The following is a 22,139-nucleotide window of genomic DNA, read 5'->3' as shown; positions in this document are numbered from 1 at the left end:
GATTCATTCTCCCCCTGTTTTGGGGCAGCTGAGGTCTTCTCAACCTCCTGCTCCAGGGATTGAATTTTCATTTTAGCTTCTGCCAGTCTCTGAAACAACATCACATTCTCCTGTGTTACTTCCTCATTCCTTCTTCTCAACTCAGCATTTTCTTTCATTAGGGTCAGAAGGTCAGTTTCAGTGTGTGGTGATGTAGGTGGTGTATGAGGTGGGCTAGAAATAATTGGTTCAATTTGAATTGGGCTATTTGTTGGTGGTGTTTGTGGGGTTGGTGATGTGTGGGTTGATGTTTCAGGTTGGCTAAAGGGTAAGGTTTGAGGTGGTGTGTGAGTAATTTGATGTGGTGGAGTTTGTGGTGGTGACTGTGGTGGTGTAGGAATATGTTGTTCAATCATAGCTATTCCAGCTCCTCCTTCATCTCCATCATCTCCATCATTTTCATCATCAGAACTTCCATCATCATTACCCTCATCATCATCTCCTCCTTCCTCATCTGAGCTTAACTCAAGCACAGGCATTACAGCCAAGTCATGGTTTAGAAGCCATGGCAGAATCTCAAATGGTACATCAGTATTGAATCGGTTGGCCACCCCCGGATTCTTAATTCTTTTGTAAGTGTCAGGGTTTTGGAGTAGGTGGGTGGTACCAATGGTTGGTAGATCTTGCAATTCTCTGTTGAATATTATCTGTAAGAACCTTGGATACTGCAAAAATCTATCCTTCTCAGCCTTGTTCAAGTTTGATACCAGACCACTAAAGATCATTTTTGAAAAATTAAACGGCAGATCATACATAATCCCTACAGTGGCATTTGCTAGATCATGACTCATCAAAATCCATGATCCTTTTCTAGGAGCAAACCCCTGTATCACATGATGAATGAGGAATCTGTACATCATTGGAAACATCCCCTTTTGAAACTGTCCATCATGCACAGTTCCCTAATAACCCATTGTTTCTTCAAATATTCTCATCAGGTGTGCAGTTTTGAAGTCTATATGGTTATGATCATCATCATTTAACCTCAAACATCTTCTAATCATCCCTTCTGTCACATGTATTTCCTGACCACCAACGGATGCTTCAATTCTTTTCCCATGGATGTCTTCTACAAGTTCTGCTGATCTCCAGAAATCAAGTGAGTGACTTCTGTAGATTACAGGATTTTCAGTAAGAGCAAAGTTGACATTTGATCGAGTCATCCATCTGATCATTGGTGCCACAGGCTCATTGTCAGGTGTGACTTGCAGAAGTGCACACATATTATGTTTCTTTTCAAAGAAATACTTTGGCTGTTCTTCTTCTGCCATATCTGAAACACATGAACAAACATATTCAAAATGAAATTAGTCATAAAGTTCAGTACTCTAGATAATTTCAATTTATAAAAATGAAGAAGAAAGAAAGAAATCTTCATGAACCTGTTCTTCGACAAATTAATAACCTAATCACATAAACAGAGTATTAGTAATCAAGAAAATAATCAAATCCCATTATAGTCTAATCGTGATTGGAAAACACATTATTAATGCTTACCGAGTCGGAATTTGAGGGCTGATAAAAGTTAGGGTTAGGAATAATAGAATGTGATAAGTCGGTTTGGGTTTCTTTGGGAGTAAGGATTTGCAGTGGAAGGAGAGAGAGGGAAATAATGTTGAAAAATTTGCTTAACTCCCTCTTTTATACCTTTTGAAAGTGTGTTTTAAATGCTTTTTGTCATTTTGTGAATTATTAGCTGTCAACCAGTAACATTATCCACTTGATATATTAAAAACATTTAATTTCATTTAAGTTCATAAGACCTTACTCGAAAGATTAATATATATCCAAAGTCTACTCGGTATACTTCCACTTACAAACCTTACCCGGTCAAACTTTGCTTGGAAAATTTTCGTTTTTGAATATACAAAGTTTGCCCGAATTCGTCTATTTATAAACCTTACTCGATCAAGCAAATTAATTCAAAGTTAAGACATATTGAAGAGAGCTTACTCGAAATACTAGATTTCTTGAGAAATTAATCACAAGGCAAATAATCAAGTATAATCATCAAATAAACATCCTTACTAGGTATCAATTAAGACACCCATATAGATTTCTCAATTTCAAATTAAAACTTATCTACCATAAACCCTAATATAAATCATAATCAATTTTATCATACTAAATACCATATTCAATCAAGCGTACTTGAAAACATAGTGTGCCCGAGCAACCATTCAAGAGAATAGTGTGCCCGAACACCTTTCTAATGCAAAGTATACCCGAATAACCTTCATATAGTACAAAGTGTGCCCGGAAAAGGAATTCTAGCAGACAGTGTACACGAAAAGTTAAGTCTTGAAATTACCAAGTATATTGAGGGAACAAAAGTGTACCCGAAATATAAAGTGTGCCCGGAAAACAAAGTTTGCCTGAAAACACTTGTAATTTCAAAGAAATCATAAACACACATATCACAGAGCATGCTCGGAATGAAATTAAAACACATAAACATTAAGTGTGCTATAGTCTAAAATTTCATAGAGCTTGCCCGAAAGTCCTATGTTAGCACTAAGCTTGCTAGGATAAACACATTCAATCATCAGGTATGCCCTTACTCAAGGGAATTTCAACATGTCAAACCATACCCAAAAAAATGACAAACTTAAATAGTAATATCTAAGCATGCCCGGAAAGATTAACAAACCTTTCCTAACAACATATTCACACAAATTACAAAGCTTACTCTGTGTACTAACATAATTTCACAAAGTTTGCTTGGAATAACAATCAGCATAGAACATTCATAGCTTGCTCGAAACAAGAATTTCTAGTTAAAAGCTAGCTATAACAACACATAATCATCTCAAGACTTCAAGCTTGCTCGGGAAATGAGTACAACAGTGTACTCTACCCGGAAAGTGTAAACACTTCAAAGCATGCCCGAAAATCATAAAGTTAGTCAAAAATGACTAAGCTTACTCGGAAAGTTTGAAAAATATCAAACCTTACCCGAAACAACATATTCACACATAATCAACTGTTTTGTACCCAAAAAGGTTGTAAATCATTAAACCTTACCCGAAAATACATATTCAAACAGTTTGTGCCCAAGAAAGTTATAAAGCATCAAACCTTACCCGAACTTACATATTCAACCTATTTTAGGCAAAATGCAACACTTTTTGACTTAAACCACTTTGTCAAAATATAATTTTCTTTTCAGTTCATAGTTTAAGAGCAAATGGTGCATTTAGAGATCAAATTTCAGTTATATTTCTCTTCAAAACAGTTTCTTCCATTTTGTGAAAAGATCTCACGAATGGGATCATATTGACTAAGTAGCTATCTCAATACTTCACTCTCAGCATTATTATGACAACATAGATAGGTTAACAGCAGGTATAAACTTAGCATGAATTTCATTTCTTTGGTGATATGATTAAGATTCAATTTAAGCATAATGCATTAATGATCAACACTGTGCTATGATGCCTCATATCTCTTCTTAAAGCTTATTTGGCTTTCCTCAGATCACCCCAATTTGACTCCAACCTCCTGTATTTGGTCAAAAATAGTTTTTTTTGTATGACAGAACTTATTGTATTTTTGTATTTTTTAGATTCAAACATATATAGAGGTTGAACGTTGGACTTATAGTTAGCAACATGCCTTTCATTCAAGATGAGACAGAATTTTCCAACATCTTTGTAGTTCTTGTTGTAACCCTCTTGTCTGATAAAATATTTAAAACACTTATCAACTTTTGGTTGATTTATTCATTCTTCCCCTTTTTTTTGATATTTTCTCAAATTTTCTTAAAGCATGTTCTTTGTCATATTTAAAGATGTTTCATTTTTGGTTGACCAAATAACAACAGGCTCGTGTATGACTGGGTAATCACTTTTCTGCCTATCATTCGGAGAGATTTATCTTGAGACATGCAAAGACAACTATGTATCTCCACATAAAATTAGCATATTCATTATGTTTGTATCACCTCAGATTTTACATCATCATGCGAAAGCAACCATACATGTTAATGACTATACTAAGGTCTTTTTAGCCTATTAATTCCATATGATCAACTAAGTAGTCAATGTACTATCATTTACCATAAACACAGTTTAATATTCAATCACCCCAATATCTCTTCATTGTCAGGTTAATGGCTAACCTGTTTGACCAGAAGTGGTCAACAGGACCAAACATACATGTGAGTATATGTCATTTCAAAGTCAGAGCTATTGACATAGTTTTAAGTGAAGGAATAAGAAACAAGTCATAATTGCCCCAAATGCATTCAGTTTTCAGGTCAATGGCTATCCTTTAAATCTATAGAGATTTAAGGACCAAACATACACATGTGCATGTCATTCCAACTGGGCAAATGACATATTTTTCAGCAAAAACAACTACTTGAGACTTCTCTTTAAAAATCCTTCTTTTAAGTTTCTTTAAAGCTTGAACTGAATAATTTTATCATATCTCTACACCATTAATCAACTTGCTCATGTTTTGAACAAAATAAAGTAGTTATGCAAAATTCATTATAAAATTCATTGAATCACTTAATTTTGACATAAAACACATTTTGACATAAACAGTTGCATCAAATAATCAAATCTTAATCATTCTTAACATCATCAAGAAAAACAGACTGTACTAACATTCAATGTCTATCCTATCTTCACAACATCAGAAGATCAGATAAAGAACTTATTCAAGTAACCATAAACATGTGATTACTCATGACATCAGACAAGCATTCAATTTCACCCAAACAGATCAAACTACTTATCATAACATCATATCAGTTAACTTGATAGTCAAGAATTATCATCAATTTCAAACAAATTGCACAGATATTTACTTAAGCACCTTTCAGTTAACTTCAAACAAGTGACATATTCAAAACATATTCAATCATCATTCAGTTGAAACATATTCAAAACATATTCAATCAACATTCAGTTGAAACATATTCAAAACATATCAATCAACATTCAGTTGAAACATATTCAAAACATATTCAATCAACATTAAGTTGAAACATATTCAAAACATATTCAATCAACATTCAGTTGAAACATATTCAAAACATATTCAATCAACATTCAGTTGAAACATATTCAAAACATATTCAATCAACATTCAGTTGATAAAGTTTTCCTATCCATACAACCTTGGTATCTTGTTAGTAGACACCTCTTGTTCCTCATATCCAGACATTTTGAGAAATCAAAATCAGTTTCTTTGTAAAAACAGAGTTTCAAAATAATTAGATCTGAAAACAGAATGCTCAGATCTGATGTGTCTGATGTGTTTAGAACAAGATTTAGATATAAAGATTAGAACTTTAATTGAAATAAGTAAGACAAAACACCGGTAGATTGTAGATCTGAAAGAAAAATGAAAAACAGGGCTGCTGACGTCACAAATCAATGGAACAGTGGTCTTCTTACGTCATTCTTCTTCAAATCTTCAATCAGCAACAATCTTTCCAAAATAGCAGTGATCAGCTCTGATACCACTTGTCGGTCCCCTCGATTTCAGCTGGATCTTAATTAATCATGTCATAACTCACACAGATTAATGCGTTGACAAGAGAGTTAATGACGGGTTGCTATATTTAGAAAGATATCCGTTTGTTAAAGGTGGAATCAATAACAAACATATGGTTGCAAAGAATAATCAAAGGTGGAAAGCACACTCAGGATTCACTCAAAAGATTTTCCATTTATATAACATTCATCATACAAAGTGGATAATCGATTTAGGGTTTTCTATGAATCCTAGGACAGCCGTCACTTTCAAGAAATATTCTTTCTTATCCGAAAAGTGTAAAGGCTACTCTTTGTCCCTGTGGCTCTCTTTGGCGGCTTGCCCTAAATATTTTATTTATAGGCCTGCCAACCTAGGACAGCTGTCATTCCTTCTAGAAACCCTAAATACAATCATACATACTCAAATTACATATTCAAAATAAACTAAGTGTAAAACAAGTCTTCCGGGCAGGCTTTGCATCAATCTTGTCTTTCCGAGTATGCTCGGCCATCCTTCAAAACTTGGTAACATAGAAGTTTGCTCGGGATCAGTTTCCGGGTAGACTTTACTTAAAGAGTATTTCACCAAGTAAAATACTCACCGAGTAGACTTCAGTCTTCTTGACTTTGCCAGACTTTGCCCGACAACTTCTTACGAGCAACCTTGTTCTTCAATGATCCATTTCAGCTCTTTGCTATAAAATGACTTATTAGCAAAGTGTACTCGGGAGTACTGTTCCTTGCTTGAGCTGAACCTTGCCTGATATTACTTGGAGATATTCCTTTAGTTCATCAAGCATACTTAGACCATACTTATTAATGAATACCTTGCCCGGTCTTCCAATTTCTTGGCTTCTTGGACTTGGTTAACCAAACCTTACTCGGAAGAGTAAAATACTTGGTTCTAAAGAACAGACTTGCTTGATAAAGTGAACCTTGCCCGGATTTACATAAACTAGTGTACCTTACCCGGCAATGCACTAATTTGCAAACCCTGCTCGGATATCCACTTAAGAAGACTACTTGAAGGAAACATTGCCCGGTAGGCAAAATATCGTACTCGGCTAAGTAAAAGCTTGCTCGGATGTCTAAGGTGTGCTCGGATCCATTACTTAGCGAATTGAGAGGAGGTTGAGAAGATTCCAATCTTCCATTTACTTCATTTAGGTCAAATCTTTGACTCAACACGGCTGATGTAATACTCTAGTGCGGGCGACGCATTGAGAACATTTATGTCGTTTTGGACCCGACGAAGCCGAAGTAGGCTGGCCAAATCCAAATGTCGTGTGAACAAATGGCTTGAAGACTAACCATTGGTACTCCATGGTCACCACGAGTGTATTGACCTCGCCATGCGGTTGGACAGTTGGCCCACTCCCAATGCATTCAATCTATACTCCTGATCATGCCGGGAAAAGAATGTTTGCTTTCGTGTACATCGTATATTCGAGTTAGGTCGTTTGAAGTTGGAATCCTCAGATAACGACCAGCGTATAATTGTATTATTCATATAGAAATAAATTATTAAAAAATATTTAAATTAAACAATAATTAATATAAACAACATAACACAATACGTTTAAAAATTCAAATTTTACCAATGTGAAAATTCTCCAACGAGTCTCGCGTCGTTTTCTCAGCCATCTTTGAATACTCGTCGTTGATGTCATTCGTGTTGCCGTATGCGAGAATGCGTAGAGCCGAAGTACACTTTTAGATGGCGGTGAATCTTAAATATCCTCTTGCGTCGGGTTTTTGTTAAACATACTTATACTCCCACTCCAAATCTCCCTCGATGCGCAAAATAAACGTCTAGACATCCGAAAACGACGTTGAAACATAACGTCGTCGAATCTAGGTCTGTCGTTGAAGTAGTCATTCATCAAATGATCGTTCGCATCAAGACAATCCCGAAGGATATACAATCGCCTACATTGCGACAAAAAACTAGTAGAGTCGGACGTTATCTTATTGGCGACGGCCCGCATTGCGCTCATGATCTCTTCCCCCCTCCTCCAACGCTTGTTGGTGCAATCGATGAATTTTCTGAGTATCATCAATTAGTTGATTACATATGTCGGAAGAGTTTTGGAATCCATTTTGAAAAGATATGAAATGAAATGGTGAAGAAGTATGAAATGTTGAAAATGGTTGAATTGATTTGGTATTTATATTTGAGTGTGTATATGAAATGGTGAAAATGGTTGAATTGGTTTGGTATTTATATTAAGGTTTTTTTTAACCGTTCAATGGTCTAATATTTGAATTATTATTTTATTCCATGCAACGTGCGAGGAAAACACATTCCCCCTATCGCCCAGTTTATCTCGGGGGGGGGGGGGGAAGTGAATATTGTCCATTGTCGCTCCATTCTGTCGCCCGCTACACTCAACATAAGCTGATAAGCAAGTGAATATATGTAATAACTAATGATGTCAAAAAACTCCCCTTTGATGTTTATGTTTAACTATAGTATTTTATACCGAGTTCCATGTTAAAATCTTAGCAAAAAAAATATGGTATGATAAAAAAATGATAAACTCGAAAAAACTTAGTCATTCACCTCGCAACCGACTTCATGACGAAACCGAGTAAATTTGCATTGTTGAGAAAAAAAAAAGCAGGGATTGCCAGGGACCCACTAGACCCTTACTAACCTCCGCCCATGATAAGACTACGTTTCGACGGGGGCGTAAAATTGAACATATTAATTTGTTTAACCCAATTACGATTTACTGTGTTGAACCCATTCAAACCATTAAAAATAAGAACCGAATAGGCTTAAACAAACTAAAGATATAAACATGTTGAAGCATGCACACTCATTTCTAAATTATGAAATAAAGTGTAAAAAACTAAAAGTTGAGGGTGTAAATAAAACAAAGTATAAGAGTAAGTAATGAAAAAAAATTGAAAGAAAAACCTTATTAAAGTTGATGAAACAAAGTATACATGTTAATTGTAATTACCAAATAAAATAATGACAATAAACAGTGGGTACAAATTTACTTCACAAAATACAAAGTAATACACATAAACAACTTGATAAATGCATATATTAAAAAAATATACATAAAAAATAGATTTTCATAATTTATTATTTCGTTAATTTTGTGGTTGTGGTGTCACATTATATGAAAGCATATGATGTTCTTTTCTTTACTGAAATGCATATCGTATGCGCATGCTACAGATAGGATTGATTCCGCGTTCAGTTCCTAAATTCCTAGTTTCGGGTATTTTATTGGGCACGGGTCAAGTTACGGGTTTTTTGGGCCCCTTATTGTGAGCCTTATACAAGCATCAAATCAGCAAGTAGCTACAGAAAATGTCTTTTGAAGGTGGCCCAGTGGGCTTTCATAATAAAGACTTTGTTTTAGTAAGGCCTCCATATTATTATTATTATTATTATTATTATTATTATTATTATTATTATTATTATTATTATTATTATTATTATTATTATTATTATTATTATTATTATATAATAAATAAATATAATAATAATTTAGAATTTCGGTGCCGCAAAGTCTTCAATGGGTCCCTTCGCGGCACCTTATTGGTGGTATTTTTTTTAAATTATTTTAGTTTCGGCCCGTAATGTACTTAACAAAAATCAATCGAAAATCGGTTTTTTTTAGTTATGGTATCGTAACGAAGGTGATGGAAACCGACCAAATTCGCGTAAACTCACAGCATTTTTTTTAGTTCTAATATCGTAACGAGAACCAACATGTTGATTTTTTTTGTTCCGGTACCGTATAAATGTGACCGAACCGGATTGAATTCGCATAGACTGACCACCTCAACGTCCGGGATCGATAACGGTTGGGTTTGACCAGCGATCGAGTTTTCTTGACCAGTGCCTTCCCACCGGTCCACCTCAATATTTTTTTGTTTTTATTTTTTGTTATAGTTATGGTACAATAAGACGTACACGTAACCGAAACCGACCGAATTTGTGTCGACTTACGTCTTAACCCTTGAGATCGATAACACTTGGGTTTTACCACAACTTGATTTTTGCTTGCGCCGGGTAAAACACTAGTTATAAATAAAACTATTGTATTTTAAATTGTGCTCCTTTTCACTTTATGTTTATGCCTGAGTTGAAAGGCTAAGACTACTCATGTAGGCGTCATTGGTCACCTCACCCCGCCAAGCCATAACACCCTCTGACACCATCTTGTTTACCCCATCCGGCGCTATCATGTTAATGCCCACGATGGCTCAAAAGTTGGGGTCTACCTCCACTAACCGATAACAAATTAATTTATTTTTTCTAAATAAAATCTAGTTAAACCAAAACATTCTTGTTAAAGATTGGGTTAGCTAACACCAACTATCTGCGTGACAGTAATATGACGTTGATGTGGCGCTATAACTAGCTTGTGCTAGTTAAACAACAACATACAGCTTAATAAGTAATAATAAGAGAGTGGGACTTTTCCGCATGAGATAAGTTTATGGGCCTTTTGACTCTCAAATGCATCTAGAAATTTGTAGGAATCAAACGAAAGCACATAAACCTTGGATTAAACATAATGTCTACAATCTAACTTTAGGTTTCATACCATCATTTTATGCTATTTGAATCAATGTTGTAAAAGTCGCTAGGCGGTTTCTAGGTGACCGACCCTCTTGGAATGAGTATTTGGAGTACTCGGAGATGATAAATATACTGAAAATTAATTATTGGATGTATTATATATGCCAAAACAAGTATAATTAATGTCAAAATAAACATAACTCTTGTGAAAAATAAGTATAATTCAAAATGTTGCATGTTTAAAATAACAATTTGAAATAATTCATCATGTTTGTAATAGAATTAGGGTTTTTAGCTTGCTTTTAATAGTGTTTACTAAAAAAAAGTCAAAATTGATGTTGGCCGAGTAGCATCGAGTAGACCGAGTCTTGACCGTGGCTGAGTAGAGTGCCCAAGTTGGAAAAGTCGCCAAGGTACCGAGTAATCGCCAATTCCAAAGCCTTAAAATTCGACTTTTACGACACTGATTTTAATACGCCAAACATTCATTTTATATCATTCTAATATTTGAATTTTTTTTAATGCTATCATCAACATGTAAAAGAATATATGAAGTGATTACCCTACATTAATAATATTGAAAATATAATTTCAAAGGGAAATTTACTCACTTTTTATACAATTTTTATTGGACTGAATTATGATATATGAGTATGTTCATGTAGGGGCAATCAATCATCCTCGTTGTAATCCAGTTGTCAAAGTTCTTATGTCCCATTCATGCTTTTTGGCTTTGGTTTTTTCGTTACAATTAAAGTATGGTGTTTTTTTCATAGGTTTTCTAAATTAGAATTAAATTCCATATTGTAATGTTTCATTTGTATGCATAATAGAAATATTCAACTTTATAGCATATATTCAAAATGCTTGATCGATAAGAATACAACCATTTATATCTTTTTATAAAAGTGTATTTGTAATGAAATAATATAGTATGTGTGAGTTATTTGTAATCTCAATAAATAAAACAAAAGCATGTTGATATCAGTTTAAGGGTTGAATTATAATAAGAAAATTAGTTTTCCTAAGAATGATAGGAAATAATCTTGTTCATTCATTTTAAAATTGAATGGTTGAGATTAGATTAGAGAGATCATAAAATGTAAAACAAGGGTAAGGGCATAATAGGGATAACACATTTGTTGACTTTCTTTCTCCACATGCAAGGCACATGTCAAATACCCCCATCATTTTAAGACGCCCATAACTTTTTTATACGACATTTTTTTTTCAAAACAATTTCACCATAATAACGAATGTTTTTTTTATCTTTTATATGAGTACCATATTGCTATATAAAATAAAAATAATTTTCGTGGGTTTTTTACAAAGTGTGTTTTGCCAAAATTGTGTTTTACAAAATTGTGTTATACAAGTGTGTTTTATTTTTTCATAGTGTTTTTTGCATTGTGTTTTTTACATTGTGTAATTTAATTGTGTTTTTGTCATTGTGTTTTTATTTTCATAGTGTTTATTCCATTGTGTTTTTTACATTGTGTCTTTTTCATTGTGTTTTTTATAGTGTTTTATTTTCCGATGAAATTTTCGAAGACTTTTCCGGCAAGGTGGTGGCGGTGGGTGGCGGTGGGCGGTGGTGGTTGTAGGAGATGAGTGAAAATTTAAATGGGTTTTAATTAAGTGGGTTTTTGAAATTAAATTAAGTGGTTTTCAATATTAAAGTATTAGACAAAAATACTCTCCTTCCTAGCCTTCTTAGGATAATCAAACTTTTTATTTGATCTTTTCTCATCAGGTTAAAACCCAAAATACACAAATGATAATAATTCTGTATGCATGATCTATAAATCAATCATCAAACGCTCCTAATTACAAATCATGAAAATAAACAACAAATTATTACTAATCGTAAAATAATTACGAAAACTAAAGGAAATACATCTAAACACTTTAGTGATTCAAGGTTTTAAGATTTTATGCATCGACATATATATACATAGACCATATACATAAAAAGCCCCAAAACTACTTTGTTCATAACAGTTTTTAAATTTTGCATCGTTTGTGTAGATAAGAAAAACATGTTAAATACTTGAATACATTAACGATCAAACTATTTTTCACATTCTTTTAAACATTAGGAGTAGGGGTGCAAACGAGCCGAGCCGAGCCCGAGCTCGACTAGGCTCAAGCTCGGCTCGTTTAACTTACACAGAGCTCGAGCTCGAGCTCGGCTCGTTTCGAGCTCTGTTTTCAAAGCTCGAGCTCGGCTCGTGAATGGATTTTGAAGCTCGAGCTCGGCTCGGGCTCGGCTCGTTTACTATTTATCAATTATTTTTTATATAATTATAATTATTTTATATATTGTTTTCTATTATATTTTTTTGTATAAAAGAATATATATTATTTAGTTATTTTTATTTATTTTTTCATAACATTATATTTATTAATTAATAAATATTAAATATATATTTTAAAAAAATTATATAAATGGCAGGCTCGTTTAGGCTCGCGAGCGGCTCGAGCTCGATAAGTAAAGCTCGGGCTCGGGCTCGTTTATTAAACGAGCTTATTTTTAGGCTTGAGCTCGGGCTCGGGCTCGATAAAGCTCGGCTCGAATGAGCTTTTTAACGAGCTGATCTCAAATAGCTCGCGAGCAGCTCGGCTCATTTGCACCCCTAATTAAGAGAGATGGGTGAAAAACAACAGATAACATCATTTTCTTTTACTTTTAACTTTTTAAGGATTACAAAAATAAATAGTTTATTTTTTGTTGTCTTCCGGTATACATCGCAAAGTATAATTCTCTATCCGACCAACATATTGCATATCAAGCACCATTGGCAACTCACGGAAATAAAAAAGATCAATATATTAATTATATGATAAAATTGGCACATATTTAAAAAAAATACTCGAAAAATAAATAAATTAATACAATCACACATAAATATACATGTGTATAAATAAGAATGTGATCATGAAACGATCACTCGTTAATTGTCACGCCATAAAATTAATTAGTAAGGTTTCTCACCTATATAATTGCCAGGAGGATCATAATTACAAATAATAAAAACACCTCTACCTTGAAAACAAGTCACCTTGGCACACCCAATCCTCCTACTTGCCTTCCAAACAATTTGTGTATAATGTCCACACTCCTGCCCGTTGCACGAATTCGAGCCGTAGGTGTACCACCGCCGCTCTCCAACCCATGCCGCTGCCGCTTGAGCAGGGTTCCATCCATCACCACTACCCCAAAAGATATTCTCTCCATAAGGCCCATTTGAATGCTTTAACAAGCAATCTTGTCGCCTTTGCCTAGCGTACAAGTCCGCATAGCGTGCTAGTGTTGTGTCCCATACAAGTGGCGGCATACGCAAGGCGGCTCGGGCTTGGTTCTGGATAGATATGAAGTCATTGATGATATTTTTATTTAGTTGGTTTTTATCTGTGATGGCATTGGAGGTGGAACTTAGGAGAGCAATGAAGGAAACCAATGTGAAGAGAGGAAACCACATTGGCTGATAGTGTGATGTGCTCTCCTTGGTGGGAATTCTTCATAATTATATATATTGTGAATTAAAAGATATATAATATTAAAAAATATATAATAATATAGAAGGTTGGTGGATTTCTGGAGAATTTAAGTGGTACACATGATCGAATATGATTGGCATAATCTTCTAAAAACATAACTAAATCATTATTTTTAACTATTAAACAGGTCAACATCTATATATATGAAGATATAACTATTTTATCTAAGAACTTTATAAAATTTACTGAATTATAAATTAAGAATATGAAAATGAGTTAACAGAAAAATGTCATATATTAAAAAAACGTAAAATATGAAATGGATATTATTAAAATATACAAAAATAAATAAACGGGTAAAATGTGAAATTAGAGTGTCAGACTTCCGGTTTTCTTTTATAATATATTCCTAGCGGTCAGAAAAAGAGAAATCAATGGATGCGAAGGATTGAAGGCTATGTGTAATAGTTTTACTTTTAAACTATCAACGAAAAATTATATTATAAGCATAAGTAAGCATAAGGCCTAGCAACACATCAGGTCCAAACCAAACAAAACATACAGTACACACCAAGAACCATTACAAACACCACAATAACTTGCCACAATACATCAATTTTCGAAATTTTTTCAATCGTCTCAGGTATGGGCTATATGGCGTACGTGTGACATAAGAGCACCTGCTATGGGGCGCTAAAGGAGGTGATGGTGGGCGCCCTTGGGCATTGAACACCACCAAGAAACGCTCTTAGTGGTGGGGCGTGGTGGTGCCGATCGTTGGAACAACCGACGCGGAAGAAGAAAACAAGTGGGCCCCCTCTCCAACAACTCTCTCTATCTCTCATACACACACATACATACATATGCATATATATAAATGGGCGCCCTTAAGGCATTAAATCATAGCGGGACATTATTGATTGGTACTTCGATGCCCTGGTGCTTACGTGGCGCTGATGTGACACCGTGGAGGGGCTTCGATACACCCCAGTACCATAGAGGATGGTCTAAAGCTATGAGTCATGTATGACATGGAGCCCGCCATGCTGACACGATGGGCATAGAACACTTCAACAACAGGGGTGTGGAGGGGCTGAGCTCTGGTGGAGGTTCTCAGGTCGTGAATGCGAACATTGGTGGTAAAAGGGTTGTGCTCCAGTGGTGAAGCTTGAACGAAAACATGGGACAGACTCAATATGTATATAAATTTTCAATAAGTATTAATCATTTTCTTTTTAAAAGAGTGTAATTAAGAAACATAGTTAACAAATAGGTTTTTTTAAACGACCATTTTATTAAAATCACCGAGAGACTAGGAAGCAGCTAGCCCCAAAATGTTAATTACATCCACCAAGTCAAAAGTACATTAGAATAAAAATCAATACGAGAATGTGCATCAATCTTTCAAGTTTAGCCAACCATTTTCCGTCAAGTTGCTAGTGAAATGGGCTGTAGAGGGTGATGGTAATGCCCGACCATTTCTCTTCGCATCAAATTAACGGAATGATTAAAAACGGTGTATGGATTTCAAATACATATAACGATGATTAAAGAAGAGGCGTGGGCTTGTTTCAAAGAAATATTAAAAGAGCTGGTGGCTAATCGCCCAACTTTTTCCGGTGATGGGTGCATATTCAAAAACATTTATCAAACCGAATAAATCTTTTAGAACTAATCGACCCGAATAAAACCTAATTAAACAATAACTAAAAAATAAGGTGTTACTATTTAGTAATTACTAATGTGTTGGTAGTTCATTGGCTAAGACAAAACATTTAAACACCTGGGTTTGGAACGGATAAGATATTAGGTTCAAGTCTTACAAACGACAAAGATTAAAAGAAATTCATTGTTAAAAAAATATTTAATTTAGTCAACCTATATTTTTTTGTACTTGTTTAATCTAATTGAATAACCTATCTTCTAATACAATATAAACCTATTATTTTATTTGTTACACCAATTGTAAGGCCCCGTTACCGGTAGCCCTATTTTGGTGTTGGATTTACTTATAAACACAGTTCTAAATATCAAAGTTAATTAAAACTTTCGTGGAATAATATAAAACATCAACCATTCATTACAATTACCCATAATTTGTCTTTTAAAACATAACATAAATTATAACATTCAATACATCATGACAATCTTCAGATGCCAGCCTCGTCATCCTGCCATGTGTCCATCTCAAACCAGCTGTCTCAATCTGTTAACCTACGTGCATGCTAAAAGTCAGCTACGATGAGTGAGTTCTACTTAATCACACATTATACCATACATACACTTACCATATATTTATGCATCCGAATACGCATAATAATTACTTTACTATTTTACTTTCATTACGTAAATTCATACATACGTTCATACTTTATTACTTTCATGCTATATAAATTACTGCCCGTTTCTATCTCGGATATTATTAGGGTCCGATCCCTTCCTTTTCTATCTCAGATATTATTAGGGTCTGATCCCTCTTTCCTTTGTCTATCTCAGATATTATTAGGGTCTGATCTCTTTCTTGTCTATCTCATATATTATTAGGGTCTGATCCCTTTTTACTTCTCTATCTCAGATATTATTAGGGTCTGATCCCTTTCTTCTCTATCTCAGATATTATTAGGGCCTGATCCCTCTTTCTTCATCTTCGTGCATACTATCTTTACATACCGATAACATACATATATTTTGTTTGATCATTCATACATATTCATACATTGTACATATATCTATCATACACATTCGTCTATCATATAACTACCTCCCTTGATAGCACGTGCAATATCCGAAGATCGTTCACGTACCGACAAGCTTTCATTCACAATTAAGATATACATACATAACATATAAACCATACAAGGCATACACTTACCAGCTAAGGTAAGTGTATTAACTATCACATCGAGTATGCACACAGCCCCGAAAACATAACAAAGAAATGGGGCTAGAAACTCAGCTGAAGTCGGTTACGTTCACCGTTAATAGTTATTCCTTTCTTCAGTTGGGCACGGCTAACTGTATAACAATTACTCGTATCAATTAACTATTACCACTCATGTGGTATTTCTATCTTTATATAACCCACAACGAACGGGGGTCCGGGGGCAGCGGAGTCTAGGGGCGGCAGCCCCTAGCAGGGTCCAAGGGGCAGAGCCCCTGGCTGGGGTCGAGCTGCCAGGTCAGCTTGAAAAAATTTTATTTCTATTAACTGTCATAACACATTTTCCAATAGGATTTTAAACTATTATTTAATTCGCTAACCAATTCGTTATAACAATTTGAGCCTAATTCGTTAGCTGATTCGTCCTCCTTGTTCGTTATCTTAACATACCTTGATTCGTTCTTTGATTCGTTACCTGATCATAACGAATTGGGTAGCCAATTCGTTATCTCAATTTAGCGAATAGTTGAGCTAATTCGTTATCAAGATATAACGAATGGACAAGCTAATTCGCTAACAGATGGTTGAGCTAATTCGTTATCTGGTCATGGCGAATGGACAAGCTAATTCGTTAACAGATGGTTGAGCTAATTCGTTAACTCAGCTTAGCGAACTGCATCAGTCTTATCTAGACTTTGACTCAGAGGGTCAAAGTCAAAATCACCAAGAACACCATACAGTCAACATATTTAGATATGCAATTACGCCTTCGTTTCTTAACGAAATATCACGATTTTGATATTCATGAACTCGTAATCACAGCGCTAACAAACCCCAATCATCAAATCGGCCAAACTTTCACGTTTAAAGGGTGCGATTTGGGCATAAATATACGGGTTTACTTAGGTTAACAATTAACCCATCAAATGTTAATCAATTTCCATAAAATCTGTTGTTTTGGATTCGTTTATAACAAACTAACACAGATCTATGATTTCCTTAATCAAACCGAACCTATATGAACGATTTCTAAATATAAACGTACCTTAGACGAGTCGGTATTCGAACACGAGCTGGTCTTTGATGTTGTTTTGGTCCGTCACAACGATCTAGCACCAACAAGCTCGGGTTTTCTCCTTCCGATCTTGGTTCGGGTTATTGGATGATATGTGTGTTTTGGAAGGTGTAGGCTAAGGTGTAGAGATGGGTGAAAATGGAAAGGATTAGGGTTTAAGGGGTATTTATATTCCCTTAAGTCCATGGACCTAAGGGCCATTCCATCTTATACTCCATCTTCTAAAGTCCAAGCCCAACCGTGTACAGTTTATTATCTAAACTGATAAACGACACAATATAAAATAAACAAAATTTATTTTATTATTATAACCAAAAGTAGGATGTTACAAGTCTTCCCTCCTTAAAGAGGTTTCGTCCTCGAAACCTAACTATTACATAAATAAATTCGGATAAAACTTGCGTATCTCATACTCAGCTTCCCAAGTAGCATCTGAACCCTTGCGATGCTTCCATATCACTTTCACTAAAGGTATAACCTTGTGACTTCCATTGTTGTGAAACATGCAATGAAAGTGGTTATTTCTTTTGTTTTCAATAGAGGTGTTGTGTCTTCCATTGTTGTCATGGTACTCAAAAAGGCTAATGTTTTATATCCTACGGTTGCTAGTGCGGCTAGTGTGTTGGTGGCTTTCGTGTAGTTGCTGTTGTGGTGGACATTGGGTTTATGATGTCTGTGATCTGATGATATACAGTCACTAACCTAAATCTGAATAAGTAATTAGTATTTTGCTTTACTATATAATGTTCTTGTTTTGCTGAAATTAAATGGAATGTACCCTTGTATTTCTTTGCTACTTATCTATTTTGTTTCTCGATGTTTTATGCATCAATCTTTTTTTATTTTTAACAACCAGATATATATATTTATAAACCATTGCTAGTGGGGATCGAATCCCTGGCCATCATTTTGAAACTAAACCACCTTTACGATTTTTATGCATCAACTAGAAAGGGTTTTGTAATTCGTGAATATACTTACTTTTTATTTAAATTTATTTTACTGAGAATATATGAAAACAGTAAAAAGAGATATATGGAAAAACAATTATAAAGAGAAGTTTAAGAAATCAAAATTACACCATTTCTCTTGATCAAGGAGGGGATATATGTTTTCTCGGTATATCATCACCCAAAATAATATTAATTTTGATACATAAGAGTTACACTTTTTAACCATTTGTATGCGTTAACTATTAATATCTGTCAGATATTTGTAATAACATTTTCTGTAATAGCTAACGTATATCATATATTTACCTTTTTTTTAACAAACGATCCAGGCCGATTAAAATGAATACTGGGCTGGATGTAGCAGTGGCCTAACTTGTGAATATTTAATTTGCCATAAAAGGAGCCCAATGTTTCTCAAAATTCGTTGGATAATAAAGCTAAAACAAAGATTGCTTTGGATCCTATTCAGGTTGGAGGCATTTTGTGTTCAACTAATGAATATTCCATGCCTCATTTAATTAATTTGTATGTTCTACACGTTCTGAGATAAGTTAAATATTATGGAAATTGGTTAAGTACTCAATAATGGTACTAGGATAGAATTTGGTGGGTGTGTCCGTGTGTGGACTGTGGAGGATTTAGAAAACACGTTTTGGTTTTTATCCTCCAAATATTTACACAATCGGAAAGGCTGTTACCTTGAATGCCTTTCATGAAGAACTATAAAGAAGTCTAGCAGGAATTTATTGTGAAGGTCTAGGGATCAAATCAAGGTATAACCCGATTAGTCTAATGGTGGGGGTACATGATTTAAATAAAGTGTACAATCACAGTAGATGTTATTAATTTTATGCCGATATAATTCATAATAAGTTATGGTGAAAATTTACAAGCTTGTATGAACTCTTTAAAGGCATAAGCATAACACATATTGTCATAAGCAAATATGTAAAATCAAGACTACTTATCAATTATGTCCTTGGATCATGGGGATTTACTACTTCTCTCTTTTCATATTACTGGCTAGAAAAAAATAAGAATCTTTGAGGATGAGGTGTTTTTGGGGGAGGGGATGAGGAAAAACGGAGATGGAATTGGGTTGAGTAGAATTATGTTTTGGCCGATAAATCTAAGGGGGGGGGGGTCGGGTATTGGTAGTTTGAAAAATATTTAATCTTGTTTTTGTTTTGTTATCAAAATGGAGATGGAGATTCGTTAGCAATCCAAATTCTTTGTAGGTGAGGGTTCTAAAGGCGATTTATAGCTCGGAACTTGAAGTTGTTATGACACAAGTTCAAAGCTAAAAGACGTCGATATGAACTTTGCGACGCCGTCGTTACATCTATAAAAATAATAATATCAAAATGCAAAAAAGTAAACGGCTAAAATTCTAATTGAAATATGCCTGGTCATTTATTACTTTTTCGTGTTCCGTACCGACCATTATTTGGCAATTCATAAGTGTAGAATACAAAACCGGAGCGACTAGTGTCTCCACGAGCGAGATCTCGTATTTTATTGATCAAACGTGATATACAACTAGATATGTACATTTATAAGTAATTTTAGGTGTCTTATTTGTGAGAATTATATTCTCTTTTTGGTTATTTCGTTTGTTTATGGGGAAAACCTTTGTCTTAGAACTTTTGAGGATATTGTGGAAATGATGTCCCCTTTTTCTGAGGTTGTTTTAATCAAGGTATTCATTCAAGAACGTTTTTCCTAAGAGCATGCAAGCTTCATAGACTTATCTTGTCCTTTTTGAACAAAAGAAAAAAGGGTACTTATTTAAGGATGTTTCGAGCATTTCTCCATTTAGAGATAATATATGTTTCATAGTGTTCCATTATTCAAAGGATTCTCTCCTTTTATGCGGGGCTCATATTTGTAGTTGTCGTTCATAACCTATGATAATATACTGCACAAGTTTTGTTAGTGATATTTGCATGAATGACTTTTGTCTGCTTAGAGTCTGATGATTGAATGGGGTTTTAGTGTATCTTTGGGTTGCGAGAATCTTATAGTTTGATTGCTGGCTTGTGGATGATTGTGGGGTACCTTGTCAATAAGCAATTGGTGTGGTATTCCTCTGATTCATGTGTTCATGGTTCGTGATCTCCTTAACACTCAAATGTAACGGCTCAAGACGAAAGAAAGAAACAATCCAATCAATTATTCTAACAGGTTGATGTTAATTTGTGGAAAACAAGAAATGGTGATTTGTTCAATAAGACATGAGTATCAATAAATAGGTTAAAAGAAGGCATTAAAAGATTTTCGTTTCTATGGGTGAAGAATATGAGTTAAAATGATGAGCATCGAATGAGAAGATTGATGTAAGTTTTCATTTGGATGTATTTTGGTTATAGGCGTTAGCTAGATAGATATAATCGGTGTTTAATTTGGTGTTTATAACAAAGTGGTGATTAGTTGCTTGCCAGTCCCCTCCTAATACCTAATAAAAGTTTGGTTGTTAAAAAAATGCATTACTTTTTCGATAGTATTATTCCTTGTTTTTTTTGAACGACTAAATTTTATTATACACTGTGGGATATGAACTCGTGACCTCTATTTAACACCTTAACCATTTTACCATCCCACTAAAGTGAGAATGACATAGTATTATTACTCGTGATAGTAAATTTTATTTATTTATGTGAAGTAATTATAAGTTAATCTTGTACCCATTAGACCGTCCGTAATGGAACGTTTTGGTCGGCGTTGTGGAGGATAACGCGGGGTACACCGCCCCCCGCGTTTTGTATTTTTTTTTGTTGTTGCGTTTTACTTACAACACTACAATTTGCACAACTTTCAAAAATAGGACCGTTGCATTCACCCGTTGGAGAATAAAAAATAAAAAAATATTATTTCCTATATATTAAACCATTTCATCCCCAATCAAAACTCATCAAATTTATAATAATTCTCTTTCATCTCTATAATTTCACACCAAATTCACTATATAAATGGATCCTCCATTTATATATAAACAGTTACTCGGGCCCGACCAAGAAGCTGAACAGGCGGTTACGAGTGCGATTATGCTCGCGACAAAGTATATGAGTTCCGTTACGAGTGCAATTAGCTCTCCGCCACCCCCCCCGTTTCAAAAAGAGCATATATCGAACAAGATCGTACCGAAGCCAACAACCGGTTGATGGCGGATTACTTCTGCGACTCGCCGAGATACAAGAACCCGAAGACCTTTAGGCGTCGTTTTCGGATGTATAAAAATTTATTTATGCGCATCACCAATGATTTGGAGAGTGAGTTTGATTACTTTCAGCAAAAGCCTGACGGTCGAGGGACGCTAGGTTTCACGGCTATTCAGAAGGTTACGTCAGCCGTACGCGTGCTCGCCTACGGAAACACGACCGACATCAACGACGAGTATTTAAAGATGGCCGACAAAACAACTCGGGACACCTTGGAGTATTTTTGTTACGGTACGTTTTGTTTTTTTTTTAATTTATTTTATCACTTGTTTACTTTAATCAATTATTTTATAAAGTTGTGTAAAATATAGGAATATTGAAACTATATGGACCACATTATCTGAGAGAGCCCAACTGGAACGATCTACAACGTCTTTACGAGGCACATACAAGAGTGCATGGTTTCCCCGGCATGATAGAGAGTGTAGATTGCA

The 22,139-nt window shown here is 34.7% G+C and overlaps 1 protein-coding gene across 1 annotated transcript; it reads right to left on the bottom strand.

Moving 5' to 3' along the window:
* Positions 1 to 13,053: 13,053 nt before the first annotated feature.
* Positions 13,054 to 13,559, bottom strand: LOC143579966 (pathogenesis-related protein PR-1-like). The gene has a single exon (XM_077063131.1). The coding sequence runs from the start codon at positions 13,557 to 13,559 to the stop codon at positions 13,056 to 13,058; it is 504 nt and encodes a 167-aa protein (XP_076919246.1). The 3' UTR covers positions 13,054 to 13,055.
* Positions 13,560 to 22,139: the final 8,580 nt, after the last annotated feature.

Source organism: Bidens hawaiensis, unplaced genomic scaffold (genome assembly GCF_021521415.1).
Source record: "Bidens hawaiensis isolate Kalapana, Puna unplaced genomic scaffold, B.hawaiensis_p1.1 tig00030180_1, whole genome shotgun sequence".
In the NCBI taxonomy this organism is placed as follows: Eukaryota; Viridiplantae; Streptophyta; class Magnoliopsida; order Asterales; family Asteraceae; genus Bidens; species Bidens hawaiensis.
The sequence above is the reverse complement of the archived record's forward strand: the minus strand, read 5'-3'. Positions and strand labels throughout refer to the sequence as shown.

Excerpts from the sequence above, each read along its gene's own strand:
- LOC143579966 (XM_077063131.1), bottom strand. The coding sequence starts at position 13,559 with ATGTGGTTTCCTCTCTTCACATTGGTTTCCTTCATTGCTCTCCTAAGT.